This window comes from Heterodontus francisci, chromosome 3 (assembly GCF_036365525.1).
Source record: "Heterodontus francisci isolate sHetFra1 chromosome 3, sHetFra1.hap1, whole genome shotgun sequence".
In the NCBI taxonomy this organism is placed as follows: domain Eukaryota; kingdom Metazoa; phylum Chordata; class Chondrichthyes; order Heterodontiformes; family Heterodontidae; genus Heterodontus; species Heterodontus francisci.
In genome coordinates this window covers 32,511,132-32,528,084 of record NC_090373.1, presented here as the reverse complement: position 1 = coordinate 32,528,084, position 16,953 = coordinate 32,511,132, and the positions used below count along the sequence as shown (strand labels likewise).

Below are 16,953 nucleotides of genomic sequence, written 5' to 3'. Positions count from 1 at the left end.
TCTTGTATTAAATCCTGCTGCCCTATTATCCAGATTCTCAGCAGCCTCTTCACCCAAATTCTCAGCAATTTCCATTTATGTACTGTCTTTTGGGATTGACTTCAGAATCCTCATTTTCATGAGAATGGTGAGCAATGTGGCACAGAGGATGGAAAGAAGACCCAAGGTGAAGGAAATTCACAAAATATGTGTTTGTCATAGTTTATTTTGCTCGAACCCTTTTTAAAGATAATTATAGTGCATTGTTGTATTACTGAAATTCCTTGTGGATAAGCTCTTTGCCAATAACGTAACATAATTAGTTTTGAAGATGTCCTATTTGTAGCAGCAGAGATGTTTGGAAAGGAATTATTCATCTAACCAATTACAGAATTAGCAGCTTGCAACTGTAGAGCAAGTTCAGTGTATAAGTATGATTATCTGTGTTTTGCTTTCTCTGTCCATGAGTAAAAATGCAATCAGAATTAATTTATTTAGGAGTGTGTTTTTTGTTTTAAAAAATGGAACTTAAGGCATTGTAACTCTGTCTGAGTCACAGAACAAATACCCTGGCCACACTGTTGTGAATCCACTTTTTAAAAAAAAATCAAATATTAAGTATGGTATCAGTTTGCTCTAATTAAAAGCAACTGCTGTGCCGGTACACAGTTGAAAGCAACAGAATCCATCCTCAATCATGCAATTTTCCCGTATGCAACTTTGAAGACGACAATGGCTCCCTTACGTTTGTTAATTGGGTGTTAAGTGGCCCTTAACTCCTCTCAAGTCACCTAAAACAAAGAAATAGTTTTTATAGCAAATCCCTGCACACCCTCCCTTTGACAAATGATGGGTAGGAATAAACAACTGTAGATTAAAGCCTATCTCAGTTGTTCCTTCCAAAGCAACGATTTACAAACATGCTTCTGTGTGCTTTCCTGTACATCTTTACTTCTAATGTCTTTTTTTAAAGTCTTTGTTTTGAAGGGAGTACAATATACAGTAATTGTGTAATGTACTGCAAACTCCAGTTAATGTACAGTATCTCCAGCAAAACCTCTAGAGCTCTCAAATAGCAGTTTGTTTTCTGTTTTGTAGTGGTGCTACTCAGTTATCACTCATGGTGTTTACAAGCAGCTGTTAATTCAAAGTTGGATAAAGGAGCATAAAAATGGGAATACTTAAAAATGGAATTACTTAATTTTAAAATTAAACGACTGAATTAAAAGTAGATTCCTATCTAATGCTGCTTGTATTCTATTTGACATATTTAGAGCAATAGAATGGCAGGAATAAAACATTCTATTGACTGGCAGCTTTTTCAAAAGAGACTTGCTTTTTTACAGCACCTTTCACGACCTTAAGACATCTCAAAGTGCTACACAGCCAATGAAGTACTTTTGAAGTGCAATCATGTTGTAATGTAGGAAATGTGGCAGCCTATTTACACACTGCAAGCTCCCATAAACAACAATGTGATAATGATCAAATGATCTGTTTTGTGATAATTGAGGGATAAATACTGGCTAGGACACCATCGATAACTCACCTCCCTGCTAGGGAGGCAATCACATGCTCCACCTCACTCTTGGGTGTGTGCAACTCCTTGTCTTGGCTCTTCGCTGGACCACGTCAAGTCCATTTCTGAGATTGTCCAATACCACCCCTGACTAATATCCCAGGTCATCTGTTCTGTGCTCCCTTACTGATGAAATCTTTGCTTGCGCTTTTGTCACCTTGGCACTTAGGTAGCCCAACATCATTCCATTTCCACTCTACACAAACTCCAACTTTGTGCAGAACTCCCCACTTGCATCCTAAACCTCATTCAGCGATCAACTCAGTTTCGCTAGGCTCTGCTGGCTGCTTGTACCCCAGTGCATTGATTCAGGATCTTTGTCTCCATGCCCCTCTCCAGCCTAACTCCGCACCTCTATGTGCCCTATTCCCCATCTCATACTGTCTGCACTTCTGAGTCTGACTATTGTGCATTCCCTCACTGTTGGTAACCGGAATTTCTATAACTGTACCTCTGCTTTCTGGAATCCCATCCTAAATCCCTCTACCCAGGTACATTTCTTCCCATTTTCAGAAGTCACCTGAAAACCTGCCTTTTTTGATCATCTTTCTAAATCTGTCCCAATTCCTGCAATGTCTGATCTTTGTTTTGTGAGGCACTGTGGCATGTTCCACAACATTTAAATGTACCATCTAAGTTGCTTTATTCTGTTTGAAATGGGAATTTATTACTTAATTGCCCGGAAGTGGAAACTTATAAACCTTGGTAAGAACAAAGAAAATTACAGCACAGGAACAGGCCCTTCGGCCCTCCAAGCCTGCTCCGATCCAGATCCTCTATCTAAACATGTCGCCTATTTTCTAAGGGTCTGTATCTCTTTTTTTCCTGCCCATTCATGTATCTGTCTAGATACATCTTAAAAGACGCTATTGTGCCCGCATCTACCACCTCCGCTGGCAACGCGTTCCAGGCACCCAGGTACTTGGGTCTTGATCTGTTGCAGACTAGGGAGTAGAGAAGGAAGTACCCCCCATTTTACTGCAGTTCAGTTTTTAAATAAGATTGCACTTGGGAGTTTTCTTTTCACTCTTTGATTCTTAGAAATAACTTCAATAACTTAATCACCCCACTGCCAAAGAATGGCTTTCAAATGGCCAGGCAATGAGATTCCTGCCACTCAGGCAGCGGAACATGTATGTTGCAGAGCGACCTTTAAAAATGGCTGGGTGGGGAGACACATTGAATTGTAAGTGGAGAGCAAAAGATCTGGACAAATGCTTGCATACTGAAACATGATAACTGTGTGTAAACATTACCAAGATTATGAAGCAGGTTCATCTATGTGCTGAAGGGAAGACTGTCAAATTCTCTTGAGTTTCAATCCAAAATTCATGAGTTCTTTGGGTATAAAATACAGTTAGAGCTCTCCTAAGTATGTTTTAATTTTTAATTCCAACTGTCTGTTCTGTCATTTGACCATTCCATGCTCATTTTTGATATGTTTCAGTGCTGCATGGGGAAAATATGTCCATTGAGAACATTGTATAGTGTTTCAATTAAAATTTTATTTTGGGTTTTGCTAGTTATGTGAAAAAAGGAAAAGAAAGGTTTACTTTTTATATAGCTCCTTTCACAACCTGAGGATGTCCCAAAGCACTTTACAGCCAGTGAAGTACTTTTGAATTGTTGTAATGTAGGAAATTCAGCAGCCAATTTGTGCGTAGCAAGCTTCCACAAACAGCACTGTGCTGATGACCAGATGATTTTTTTGTGATGTTGATTGAGGGATATATTTGTCAGGCCACTTGGGGCAGGGGGAAGAACTCCCTCGCTCTTTGAGAAAGATAGTGCCATGGGTTCTCTTACATCAACTGGGAGAGAGCAGATAGGATCTCTGTTTAACATCATATCTGAAAGACGGCAACTCCGACAGTGCAGCATTCCATCACTTCTGCACTGGAGTATTGGCCTAGGTTTTTTTTTGTGCTCGAGTCTCCAGAGTGGGACTTGAACCCACAATTTTTCAATTCAGAGGCAAGAGTGGTACCAAATGAGCCCCAGCTGACACCTGAATTCAAGCCCAATGCTGCAGGGTCATTTGCCATCATTCAAACACCACAGAAATGTGAAAATTACCTTAGGAACAGTCTTAGTAATTAATTGCGGTGAATCCCATTGTACAGGTCTGCTGTTTGAACCAGACATATCTCTGTGATTAGGTTCAAAAATGCCTATTTTCAAAAGGCACTGATGTGAATTGTGGAGGGACCAGAGTTTCCAGACATCAAAAGAAAAGAGCAAATGATGGGTCCCTATGTAAGATTTGTTTTGCCAATGTTAGAATATTTTATTTGGAAAAAGTGCTTTTAAAATGAACAATGTCAATTAATATATAATGCAGTCATTCTTTTTTTAATTTGTTGTTAGTTCACATGCAGAATATAGCTCCTTGAAGCTGTTTATGGTGTTCTCTGAGCTTAGTGGGATAAAAACGGAAAATGCTGGAAATACCCAGTGGGCCTGGTCACTGGTCATAGACCTGAAACATTAACTCTCTTTCTTTCTCCACAGATGCTGCCAGACCTGCTGAGTATATCCAGGATTTTGTTTCTATTTCAGATTTCCAGCATCTGCAGTATTTTGTTTTTGTATGAGGTTAGTGGGAGTCTACTTTATTAAGAAGTGACTGTTGGTACACGGTACAAAACAATCTGCATTTTACCTTTGCAGATGCTTCAGGAAGAATTTATACACACCATGCTGCAGGTGTGCTTATGCTGCCACGCCGCCTCTAGAAAGCTTATTAATATGCCTGTATTGTCTGACACAGTTTCATTAACCATAGTGCAGAGTGGCCTGCATTACTGACGGGGCCTTTTCTGTGTTGTTCTGTGCTGTCTGAAACAGGACCTTCCATAGACTTGAGACAGTGATCACAGCCTTGAGACAACTGACTAATGTGACAATGCTGTTGGGCTTTATCTGGAGTCATAGGTTGAGTTTTTGGGATCAGTCAGGGTAGGCATGGAAGAGAGACAGTTACAAGACACTTTAAATTACAGAAGTGCAATTGATAATAGGGATGTGGATTCCACCAATGTTGGCTGCAGTTCATAGTACAAATGCTCAGAGAGCTAATAGCATTTAAGCCATTACAAAAAAGCCAATCTATGATTATGCCTGCTTGTTAAAGGAATTGGTAACAGGGCAGCACCTGTGGAAAGACCATGAGTTTCAACAGTGCAGCAATTGAGTCTCCACATATACAGTGGAGCCCAGCAAATCCTACATCTGGCTGTAAAAGTGAGCGAGTGTATTTTCACACTCTTCAGGGAAGACAATGTAGAAGTGTACACATTTTAATGTGGTTCTGCAAAGAGGCTTACAGTATACATGATATGCAATGGTTTTATAATAGGGTCATGGTACCAGTTATAAATGTGTTCCTCACAATGGCTTAATGCAATTTTTTTAATATATATGTATGTAATTTAGTTAATACAGAAAATGTGACCTTTCATTGACCCTATAAAGTATGGAAAGAGGTGTATTAAAGGTTGTTAAATATAATCTTGACTTTTCATGGGCTCGATAGGAGCTTGACTTTACTGTTTGCTCATACCTGTACTATGGAATGTTCATAGCACAAAAATTGTGTAAAAACATATTTGTCTCTTTATCTGAGCCAGTTAATTAGATCCTTGGTCTGTGCTGAAGTTAGTATGACAGTAGGGGCCCTATGGTCAGTGCGTGTTTGGGTATATTGGGTGCAGAAAAGATTTGGCTTTTTCACACTGCCCTCCCCATCTTAAATAACCTGTCAGCAGTCACCAATGGCGATTACACAACAAGATTGGTCACTTGTGTTGGGTAACAAAGGGAGACTAGCCATGGAGAACCATACTAAAGAGAGTGGAGAATGTTGATAAGGGGGGCATGAAACACCTCTGATAACCTTTGTTTGTGTGGTTGTTATTTTATAGGTCACAAGAATACCCTTGATATGGGGAGAATCTTCTGGAGCAGAATGAGAGCCATTTTTTGGGAATGTGGTTAAGTAATTGAGAGCGCCACATGGAGAGTCACCTGAAGCCAAAAGCAAGCTCTTGACTGCCAGAACCTAATTTTAGTGGCCTGTTAGGGAAGAAAAATTATTTCATCCAGAAGAGAAAAATGCTGAGTACTGCACCTGATCGGTTACAGAAAACCACGACTGAAAGAGAGGTGGGAACAAGTTTCAGAGTGTTCAAGTGAATGGAGGCTTGAGCAAGCAAACAAAGGAGATTTTAAAAAAAGCAAACATTCAATTAGCAAACCTGTTTTTCTTCCTTCCGTTAGCTTGAAAAGGAGCTTTTAGTGTTAAACACTAGACATGGCTGTGAATGGCGAGGAAATGTTGTGGACGCTTTATGCACTGTCTGCATTCTTGGGACAGGGTGGTGGCCACAGTATGTTTGCCTGTGAGCCCATTTCCTTAAGAATGTGCCATGACCTGCCTTACAATATGACATTTATGCCCAATCTTCTGAATCACTATGACCAACAGACTGCAGCCCTGGCTATGGAGGTAAGCTACTTTCTGTTCTTGCAGTTACAGCACTGAGCTGTGTATTCTTGGTACTGTGCTTCCTTTTATAAATCCTTCTCTTCTCAACTTCATAACCTAACTGAGACCAGTAAGTTGTCCATGTCCAGACTTTGGAACTCTGGATACGAGGTAGTGTGTAGCCTTGAGCCTTGGATTTCTTTTCCCCTCTCTCCTTCCCTGTGGATAGATGTTAGCTGTTCACTACCTGGTGTTGATGTGGTGAAGGTTTGGAATTTACCACAAAGAAATTTGGGCAGTTTTCTTGCTCAGTTCCTGCAATGATGAGATATTCCAGTATTGCAAAGTAATACTTTTGTATATTTATGCTAATCCTCAAGGTAAAAGTTTTTTTTTTGGTACCTTTATGATCTAAATGATGGGGGTGGAATTTCTGTAGGGCTCTCCCAATTTCCTGCTAATACTCTAGAAGCCCTGTAGAAACAGTATAAACATCTGAAGTTATGGAGATGGTGTTGAGGAGAACTCCTATGGAAATTGGTCATGAAGGAATTTAAATAGAATGAAAATTTCAAGTTTTGGGGACTGGGATCCAATGTAAATCAGTGAGGACATGGGTGATGGGTAAGCAGGATAGGGTACAGGCAGCAAAGTTTTTGATGAGCAGGGTTGGAGGTCAGCCAGGAGAGCACTGGAATAATCAAGGCTGGAAGTGACAAGGGCATGAATAAGGGTTTCAGCAGCAGCTGAACTGAGGTAGGGATGGCGGTGCATGATTTTTTGGTAATGTAAATAGGTAGTGTTTGAGATGGAAAGGATATGGGTTTGGAAGCTAAGCTCGGGGTCTAACATTGCACAGAGATTTCAACAGCTTGGGACAGTGGCTGGGAAGGGGGATGGAATTATTGACAATGGTACACTGTTTATGGGTGGCTAAAGGTGTTGGCTGATTTAGTGAAGTGAAGTAATAGCATTTATTGCTAACGTATTTCTGCACGCTGGGAACTGTAAGGCTGTAACCTCACAGCTGTGCAAAGTTCTATAATTCCCTGAAAAATTTCCTTTATTATCATCTCTTCTCTAAACTAAAATCAGCCACTGAAATTTTCTGTGCAGTGGCACAATGCATTTACAGATGGTATAAAGTACTGGACATTGGGTCACTCTGCAATTTGTCCAGGAGGGAGTTCCCTATCTCAGCCAAGTCTCCTGAAAGAAGTGTTGAACTGAAATGAGGGAAAGAGCCAAAAATGCGGAAGAAGTGAACTATTACATTTCTTCTATGCTTTGAAGTTGACAGTTGTGCACTGGCATTGATGAAAGTTTGGTTCAGTTTTAGAATAGAACGGAAGCAAATTTTCAAAATGAGAATTTAAAATAAACTTTAGGGCAAAGTAGAATAAAAATAAATTGTGAATGGTGGCAATCCAAATTGAAAACAAAAAATACTAGAAATACACAAATTATTGATCAACATTTCAAAAAGAACAACAGGTTAATATTCCTGGTGGAACCATTGATCAGACCCTTCATCTGATTAGCGGCCTAAGACGTTCACCTCTGTTTCAGCTGCTCGCTGACCTATCTATTTCCAGCATTTTTGGTTTCGAGAACAAAATTTCTAAGTTGATGGGATCTAGTCAGATTTAATTTAAAAGCAATCTGTGTTTTGTTGTGGCATTTGCTGTTCTGTTGACTCCTGATGGTGTGAACCCTCTATATGATTTATACTTTAGACCTTGAAATGTGAGTTAGCCTTCGGCTGTCTTCTGTTAGATTTTTTTTCTCTTCAATTTCTGTATCCCGTGAGACAAGTTCAGGTTTTTTTTTCTTTGCACCTGTGTGGTTGTCGTTTCAATTTACCACAGCTGATTAGGGCCATTCTGAGCCCTGCAGCATTTCTAAAGATATCTTTGCACATTTGAAAGCAGATGAAAATGGTATTTTCTTCTAAGTATGTTCCTTTGAGGATTGTGGTCATATTTCTGCACTTCAATGAAAATATAGTTTGCTGAAAAAAAATTGTGTTGAGTTCATTGGAATGGTATATGGGATCACCACTAATTCAACATTTAGTTTTCCTGCACCACTGTCATGTGTACCCTCTATTAAATCTGACTTTAATATTTTTCAGCACTTTTTTTTTTACCCTGCACAATGTTTGTGAATGGCCCTTCTCCAGCTAGTGGGTCTGGCTAATTGTCCCTTGACCTTGCTGCTGTACAGCCAGTTCTTGAGAGCAAGCCATTTTATTGGGCCTTCTGATTTACTTTTCTCTACTGAAGTACTTGACCTCTATTTTGTTGCCCCCATGACAAAATTAATAAATTGGTATGCGAGGAATTGCAGTTTGTGAACCTTGGGTTGCATTTGATTGGAGCTGTAACTCATTGTGCTGCCAGTTTTGATATGTTTACATTATAGTGCAGTCAATTAATACTTAATCCATAGTATTTTTCATGCAGGATTTATTTATTCTGCTTTGCTGAATGAAACTTTCCCTTTTGAAAGTATGCTATTGTTCAGAAGCAAGCTGTGGCTGAGTGATAGTTAATTGGAACACTGTGCCCTGGGTTCAAATCCAATTCCTTGTGGTAAGCGATAACTAAGTCCTAATGCTAGTTAAGAATGTAGCATATGTTATGGCTTGGAGCCTTGTGCAAGGTTTGAAATCAAGCTGCGTAATGGCTGAGTGGCAAAATGGGGAAACTATTATTGGGAGGGAGGACTCTGATGACAGGACTGTTGCTCAACACCCATAAAGAGACATGCCTACCATGCTCTTTTAACAAAGTCCTGTAACTGAGGTCATGAACTAAACACCCGAGTTTGTGGCACATTGCAATCTTTCTTCTATGGATCCTTCTATTATACTGACAAAGAAACAGATAGCACTTGGCTGGAGAGCTGCTGGAAGGAGTTTTCTGGGGGCCAGGGTTGTGAGCATTTGGTAGTATAAACAGAGTTCACAGCTGACCGTGATTTGAGTTGCAGAGGGACCAGCAGTTGCTATGGAAGGTCTACAGCTGCTGAAGCTCTGCACCTTAAGAATGACTACACCTCAACAGTTATTTGACCGAAGTATTTTAGGCTATCCAAGGACATGAAAGGCACTATATAAATGATGGTTCTTTTCCTCCCCTTGCTTGGTTATTTGTTTAAGTTTCTAATTTTCTTCATCAGAATTGGTACAACCAAGGGTGTGGGGCTGTCATAGAATCATATAGCACAGAATGAGGCCATTTGGCCCATCAAGCCTTTTTCTGTCTGTTTACAGACCTGGTGAAGTTTACATTAGTCATTTTACCAGGTAGCAGTGTCCTTTTTAATATGTCACAGTTTGAAATGACTGTCATTGGAGCTTGTAGTAAACCATAGGAGCCTTTGGTTAGAGATGTATTAAAATATAATCTGCAGTATCTACCTCTTATTTTCTGAGATTGGTGTTACCTAGGAGACAATTAATTTCTGCCAATTAATGAGCAGTGCTGATAGCTGAACTATGACAGCTGCTCCCTTGCTCTTTGACATCATTAAATATAATTATTGCAAAAAAAATGAGAAGAATGTAAATCCTGTGCAGTAGGGAAAGCCAGGAGTGTGAGCTCACAAAGTAACCCATTGTGTGTACAGGTGGAGAGGAGGGGGTAAGGGAAGAATATACTGGATAGTGATTTTGATTGTTAGCAGTTCCAGTTAATTGTAAACACTTTAATTTCAAAATAATCCTCTTTATGCAATATGGACAGCCAGGGAAATACTGTTTCCCAGCTGAGAATTGACCCATTTCTATGTTTCTGTTGATGCTGCTTTATAACTTGGCACTGAAATGTGTCTGACTTCTTAATAAGGTACATAAGGATTCTGCCAATGCCACTGTCTAACATACCACAAGAGATGATCTAGATTGACCAATGAGCTGTTACACTCATCATCTTCTAACGACTTAAGTTGAAAGTTAGTTAATCGTCGTTGGAAGCATGTATCCTGCTGCTCTATAGGATAGTGTATTGGTCAGTCAGCACATGGCACCACCAGTTCTCCAGTCATTACTTTGGCAAGAGAAAATTAGAGCAGTGCTTTATTTCTTTTTGTAAGAATAACCATTCACTTTTTTGGCCCTTTCTACTTTCCCTGTACGCAACTTGCCATAACCTAACTAGGTGTGGAAGGCAGCCTCGTCCCAAGTCTGTATTGATGTCTGTCTGTAATTGGCCATTAGGAGGTATTTGTGAATGAGTTGGCTTAATTGGTTAGTACTTACTGGGAGATTGTGTGGGGAATTCAGTTGGAAGGAAAATCAACATGGCTTCATTTGGAACACCTGCAGGTTTGTGCAGTGGGGCACTGTGTTTGTTAGTTATGTCTAGAAGACTTGAGAGTTAATTCATTAGGCAAAATCCAAAGTACTTTTGTCACATCAGTTAATATGTAATAACTGGGGGGTGCAGCCATTTTGGTGTGAAGTTTGTTACCCATGCTTGATACAAAAGTGCTGTTACTGTGCAGGTCATTCTGTTCATCATGTGGATGTCTTTAGGCACTTTGTACACTTTGTGCTCATTTAGCAACTTGCCTGACTTCATTTAGTGTACTCTACAAAAATGTGGCTGAAGTCAGCAGCTCAGCAGGGAATAGAAGTCTGTGATTTAATGGAGCTCCAATGTGCCAACTTAGTGCTTGCACTTAAAGAAATATGACTAGTTGAGAATAAATCTGTTGACAATAACTGGAATACTTCAGAAATATTATAGTGGGCAGGTGCAGCTGGGGAATGGCAACAATAATACTCTGAAATGGATCAGTGGAGAAATAAACAAGTGATGAACTAAAAAATAATTACACATCCTGTAGGAAGAGGGTGACTATTTGGTTGAGTACAAAATTATAGAGGAGCAGGTCAAAAGAGAGATTGGGTTTCCAAGAGAAAAATGGAAAAAGATATGGCAGCAGATGTAAAACTTAAGAACAAAAAAAAACTTCTAATACTATCTCAAGTGGAGTAGAGGTGGAAGGTAATATCCTCAGGGAGTAAACCTAATTACTTTTATATAGAGCTTTTTTATTGGGAGGACAATGTAATAGTACACCAAGCATGTATGTTGCAGTAAATTATTCTGTTCACTCGTATTTTGTTTAGAGGAAACCGGTTTGCTGTCTTCGTAGAGTACTTCTCAATCTGTCTCCTATAAAGACAGGAGAATGAATGTAGCAATACGTGACAACATGGGTATCTTTGCGCGTGTACTGGATACCATGGTTGTAGTTTTTAACCAGATGTTGGATGTAAAAGTGTACATCTGATCAGAGGATGAGAGATCCACTTGTGGGAATGACTGAGTTCAAGAAGTGATTAGGAAGATTAGTGGCGCATTGGTTATCATCTCAAAAGTCAATTTGTGTGGGTGACGTACAATTGGTTTAGAAGTGGACAAATGTATATTTGAAAAGGGTAAATAATCTAAGCACACACAGGTGTATTAGCCTCAGTTGTGCACCAGACAAAATAAGTGGTAGACTAAAAAAGTAGTTTATTCTAACAAGCCACTATCACGTAGCCAACCAGATTTTAGAAGGGGAAGATCCAGAAACTTTGAGATTACACAAGGTGGTGTAATTCCCTGCAATCTAGCTTAATTGGTCTTGCAGTACTTGGACAAAAGCTTTCTGAATCAAAGACATCTAATTAAGCTGAAAGCAATGGATTTATCAGGAGAGTATTACATGAATTGCATAGAAATTACAATGTGGGAACAGGCCATTCAGTTAAACCAGTCTGTGTAAAGACTTACCCACTGGGTAAGGAGTTATCTAAAAGATGGGAAGCAGTGAGTATTGTCTGCATGTGGGGAGTGCAAAGTAAATTTAATACTGACAAGTACAAATGCACAGGGTAAAGTGAACTATACGCATTTAAGAGTGTGTAAATAAGGAAGTGCTTTAATGGCTGAACACCATTTTTGTGACCTTACTTGTGTTTTAAATTTGTAGAAATGTTTTTTCCCTTCTTCCCCAAAGTACTGATTCCTACTGAGGTACTGTTCTACATGTACCACTGCCCTTTATCGTCTCACTCAAGCGGCCATTGCTCATAGTGAGTGGGAAACTATTTGACGGGGTGGCTATGGTATGGCAGCCAAGCCAAGACCATAATGTCCAACTAGCTTGATATGAATTGTAGAAGTACATCCCCTTTTAAAGGGTGATATTTGCAACTTTTGGGAGGGAAGGAAGCAGAGAAGAGCTGTTATTTTTACACGGTGACCTCCTGCACAAGTACATTGGCATTTTCTTTTGGTGTTTACTTTTTGTGAATATTTACACAACTCTGTGTGCATTGCCTGTGTTAAGCCCCTGTGCTTGCTGATCTACATTGACCCCTGATTGAGCAATGCCTTGATTTTAAAACTCTTGTTCTTGTTTCACATTCCTTCATGGCCTTGCCCCTGACTATCTCTGCAGTCTCCTCCATCCCGACAAGCCTCTGAAACTTCTGTACTCCTCCACTTCTGGCCTCTTGCATCCCCAGTTTTATTCTCTCCACAATTGGCAGCCATGCCTGCAGCTGTTTTGGCCTTAAGCTGTGGAACACCCTCCCTGAACTTCTCCATCTCTCTCTACCTCTCCCCTTTTTACGACGCTTCTTAAAACCTGCTTCTTTGACTACACTTTTGGTCATGTGTCCTAATATCACCTTATGTGGCTTGGTGTCGAATTTTGTTTAACGCTCCTATGAAGCACCTTGGGATGTTGTACTGTGCTAAAGGAGCTATATAAATATAAGCTGTTGTCATTAAAGGATTGGAACAGTGTCACAATTGAGCACTTCCAGGTCAAGGGCAAATAGCATAGAATTAGAAGCAGAGTAATTTAGTGTTTCTCGCTTATGAATTCCATAACGCTTGAACTATAAGCAGCTGTGTTCAGGAAGAATCTCCGGTGTGGAACTGGGGAGGGAGGAGAATGGCAATACTCACACTTCATTTTTGTGTCCCACAGGAGGTGAAAGAGGCCAGTGTATATAAAACTAGTTTAAAATTGAACAGCTGCTGTCCATATGCCTATTCATGTAGCTCAACAATTCCATTCAAGCCAATCCCTATTGCTGCTTTAATTTAAAACTGCTCACATAATTGAGATGCTGTATGTTTAGAATCTTGAAACCCATCTGATTCCAGTGCATTGTGTTTCTTGAAAATGAGCATCAGTTTGGGATGAGATTGGCGAAAGGCTGATTTTTCTTATTTCTTCATTGCACAGGCGTCACAAGTAATCAAAAAGGCTAATGAAATGTTTATCTTAAGGGGTTGGTATACAAAGGGGAAGAAGTGACGCTTCAGATGTACAAGCCCCATCTGGAGTGTTGCATTCAGTTCTGGGCACTGGACCATAGGAAGGATACATTGGCCTTTGGAGGGGGTGCAGTGCAGATGCACCAGATTATACCAGGACATGAAAGATTACTTGTGAGGGCAGGTTACATAAACTTAGATTTATTTCCTTGAGTTTAGAAGATTGAAGGGTGATTTAATTCAGGTGTTTAAAATGGTAAAAGGATGCGATAGAGTAGATACAAGGAAGCCATTTCCTCTGGTGAGGGGATCCAGAAAAAATCTTAGCCACTTAGGAGTGAAATCAGAAAGCACTTCACACAAATGGTAGTGGTAATCTGGAATTCTGTCTCCCAAAAGGCTGTTGATGCTGGAGGTTAATTGAAATTTTCAGAGCTGAGGTTTTTATTAAGTACAGGTATGAAAAGTGGGTAAATGCAGTTGAAGTACACATCAACCATAATCTGGTGAGGGGCTGAATAGCCTACTCTCATTCCTATCTTTCTCTATAAAAACAAAGGTGACCGAGGTGACTGCAACAACTACCGTGGAATCTCCTTGCTCAGCATAGTGGGGAAAGTCTTTGTTCGAGTCGCTCTAAACAGGCTCCAGAAGCTGGCCGAGCGCATCTATTCTGAGGCACAGTGTGGCTTTCGTGCAGCGAGATCGACCGTTGACATGCTGTTCTCCCTTCGTCAGATACAGGAGAAATGCCGCGAACAACAGATACCCCTCTATGTTGCTTTCATTGATCTCACCAAAGCCTTTGACCTCGTCAGCAGACGTGGTCTCTTCAGACTACTAGAAAAGATTGGATGCCCACCAAAGCTACTGAGTATCATCACCTCATTCCATGACAATATGAAAGGCACAATTCAACATGGTGGCTCCTCATCAGACCCCTTTCCTATCCTGAGTGGCGTGAAACAGGGCTGTGTTCTCACACCCACACCTTTTGGGATTTTCTTCTCCCTGCTGTTTTCACATGCATTCAAGTCCTCGGAAGAAGGAATTTTCCTCCACACAAGATCAGGGGGCAGGTTGTTCAACCTTGCCCGTCTAAGAGCGAAGTCCAAAGTACGGAAAGTCCTCATCAGGGAACTCCTCTTTGCTGATGATGCTGCTTTAACATCTCACACTGGAGAGTGCCTGCAGAGTCTCATCGACAGGTTTGCGGCTGCCTGCAATGAATTTGGCCTAACCATCAGCCTCAAGAAAACGAACATCATGGGACAGGACGTCAGAAATGCTCCATCCATCAATGGTGGTTCAAGAGTTCACCTACCTAGGCTCAACTATCACCAGTAACCTGTCTCTAGATGCAGAAATCAACAAGCGCATGGGAAAGGCTTCCACTGCTATATCCAGACTGGCCAAGAGAGTGTAGGAAAATGGCGCACTGACACTGAACACAACAGTCCGGGTGTATCAGGCCTGTGTCCTCAGTACCTTGCTCTATGGCAGCGAGGCCTGGACAACATATGTCAGCCAAGAGCGACGTCTCAATTCATTCCATCTTCACTGCCTGCGGAGAATACTTGGCATCAGGTGGTAGGACCGTATCTCCAACACAGAAGTCCTCGAGGCGGCCAACATCCCCAGCTTATACACACTACTGAGTCAGCGGCGCTTGAGATGGCTTGGCCATGTGAGCCGCATGGAAGATGGCAGGATCCCCAAAGACACATTGTACAGCGAGCTCGCCACTGGTATCAGACCCATCGGCCGTCCATGTCTCCGCTTTAAAGACGTCTGCAAATGCGACATGAAATCCTGTGACATTGATCACAAGTCGTGGGAGTCAGTTGCCAGTGTTCGCCAGAGCTGGCGGACAGCCATAAAGGCGGGGCTAAAGTGTGGCGAGTCAAAGAGACTTAGCAGTTGGCAGGAAAAAAGACAGAGGCGCAAGGGAAGAGCCAACTGTGTAACAGCCCCGGCAATCACATTTTTCTGCAGCACCTGTGGAAGAGCCTGTCACTCTAGAATTGGCCTTTATAGCCACTCCAGGCGCTGCTCCACACACCACTGACCACCTGCAGGCGCTTACCCATTGTCTCTCGAGATAAGGAGGCCAAAGAAGAAAGAAGTATGAAGTAAAATATTAATCGTCAAACCCAAGCTATTAGCAAGAAAAATCAATATTTGTTTATTTGCTCTTTTAGATAAGCAAAGGTATTTACTTGGTGCTCTTGTGCAATATCTTCAAAAACCTCCACCCCATTAGCCAACTTGGCAAAGAGATCCAAGAGTATTAAATGACTGAAAATATTTTTTTTATGCTAGTTCATGCCAGAGAGTCAAGAGTATTAAAACAGTTCTGTTACTCGACCTTTACGTGCATCTTTCCCCTCTTTACTGTCTTGTTGAATTAAATGTTATTAGCCCTTGCATGTTTCAGCAGACCTATTGATGTGTGACTGACTCCTGGTAATGCCCATATTTAAGAGCAGATACCGTAAAGGACGCTTACAAAGCGAGACTTTTGTTTAAAGAAAAAAAGCCAAAAAACCCGTCATCTAATTGTGTATTGCAGACATAAATATTTTATGAAAACTGTTTCACATTTCAGTGCATCAGGCCCAGATGTTTGGTATTGCAGAGTTTGTGCAAGTACGTACGCATGCATTCAGCACTGTCAGGACTTGCCTGGCTCTTTAGCCCTAAACCAATCCTGCAATGGCAAGTGTAAAGTTTTAAATTTGGGTTCTATATGCTAGCACTGTTGCTGCTAAGAACCTGAGGATTGATGATGACATTCTGCTCTTGGTTGAGGGAAAAAAAGAGAACCACAAGAATGGGTGGGAAAAATAGTCACCATATTCTGTTCAAAGTGAATTAATCTGGCCATTCTCGTTTTGTGTTTAATAAATAAATTCTTGCACTTATGTACAGCATTATCACAGCTCTTGAGTATCCAAACACAAATTACTACTTCTGTTGCAGTAACTGTTCCTTGGGAAAATGAGGCAGCCAATTTGCATGCATGGCAAAGCCCTGAACAGCAATCAGGTGAAGGACCAATGAATCTGTTCTTGGTGGTGACCTGGACAAGACCTTGTGTAACATCTCAACTGATGAGCAGTGTAGCACTCTGTACTGAAGAGTTGGTCTAGATTGTGTGCTCAAATCCTGGAATGGCTACATTGCATGACCCTTTAAATCAGAGGTGGCAGTACTACCAATTGAACTATGTTCACACTCAAAGCTTGACAGCAGCTCAACACAAGCAAGTCAAGTATCCTTTGAATCAAAATTTGTATCTTTATTCAGTGTTTGGATCAACATAGCTCAGATCCTGAACAACAAACGCTGAATTTCAGTAAGTTCACTGAAGAATACATTGGCCATCCACTGTACTTTTCTGTCAACTCAGAAGCTAAAAAATATCCTATTAGCCTAGGCTAAAACTATTGTCCAAATTGTATTACAGATTTAAAAAAATACAGAAGCAGCAATGCATAAGATTACTGTACAGTGCAATAGTCAAATGTACAGTACATTTTTTTTATTCATGGATGTGGGCGTCGCTGGCTTGGCCAGCATTTGTTACTCATCCCTAATTGCCCTTGAGAAGGTGG

At 40.8% G+C, this 16,953-nt stretch overlaps 1 protein-coding gene across 4 annotated transcripts in view; it reads left to right on the top strand.

The window, feature by feature from the left end:
- The window catches only part of LOC137355646 (frizzled-3), a 118,918-nt gene that overhangs the window by 7,395 nt on the left and 94,570 nt on the right, over nt 1–16,953 (top strand). For 3 of the 4 annotated variants that reach the window (XM_068021024.1, XM_068021057.1, XM_068021047.1), the window contains exon 2: nt 5,482–6,065. In XM_068021024.1, coding sequence (XP_067877125.1) covers nt 5,871–6,065 — 195 coding nt within the window. In that variant the 5' untranslated portion in view covers nt 5,482–5,870. Of the gene's footprint in view, nt 1–4,069; nt 4,154–5,481; nt 6,066–16,953 lie in introns of all 4 variants that reach the window. The other variant, XM_068021029.1, reaches the window with a different exon arrangement.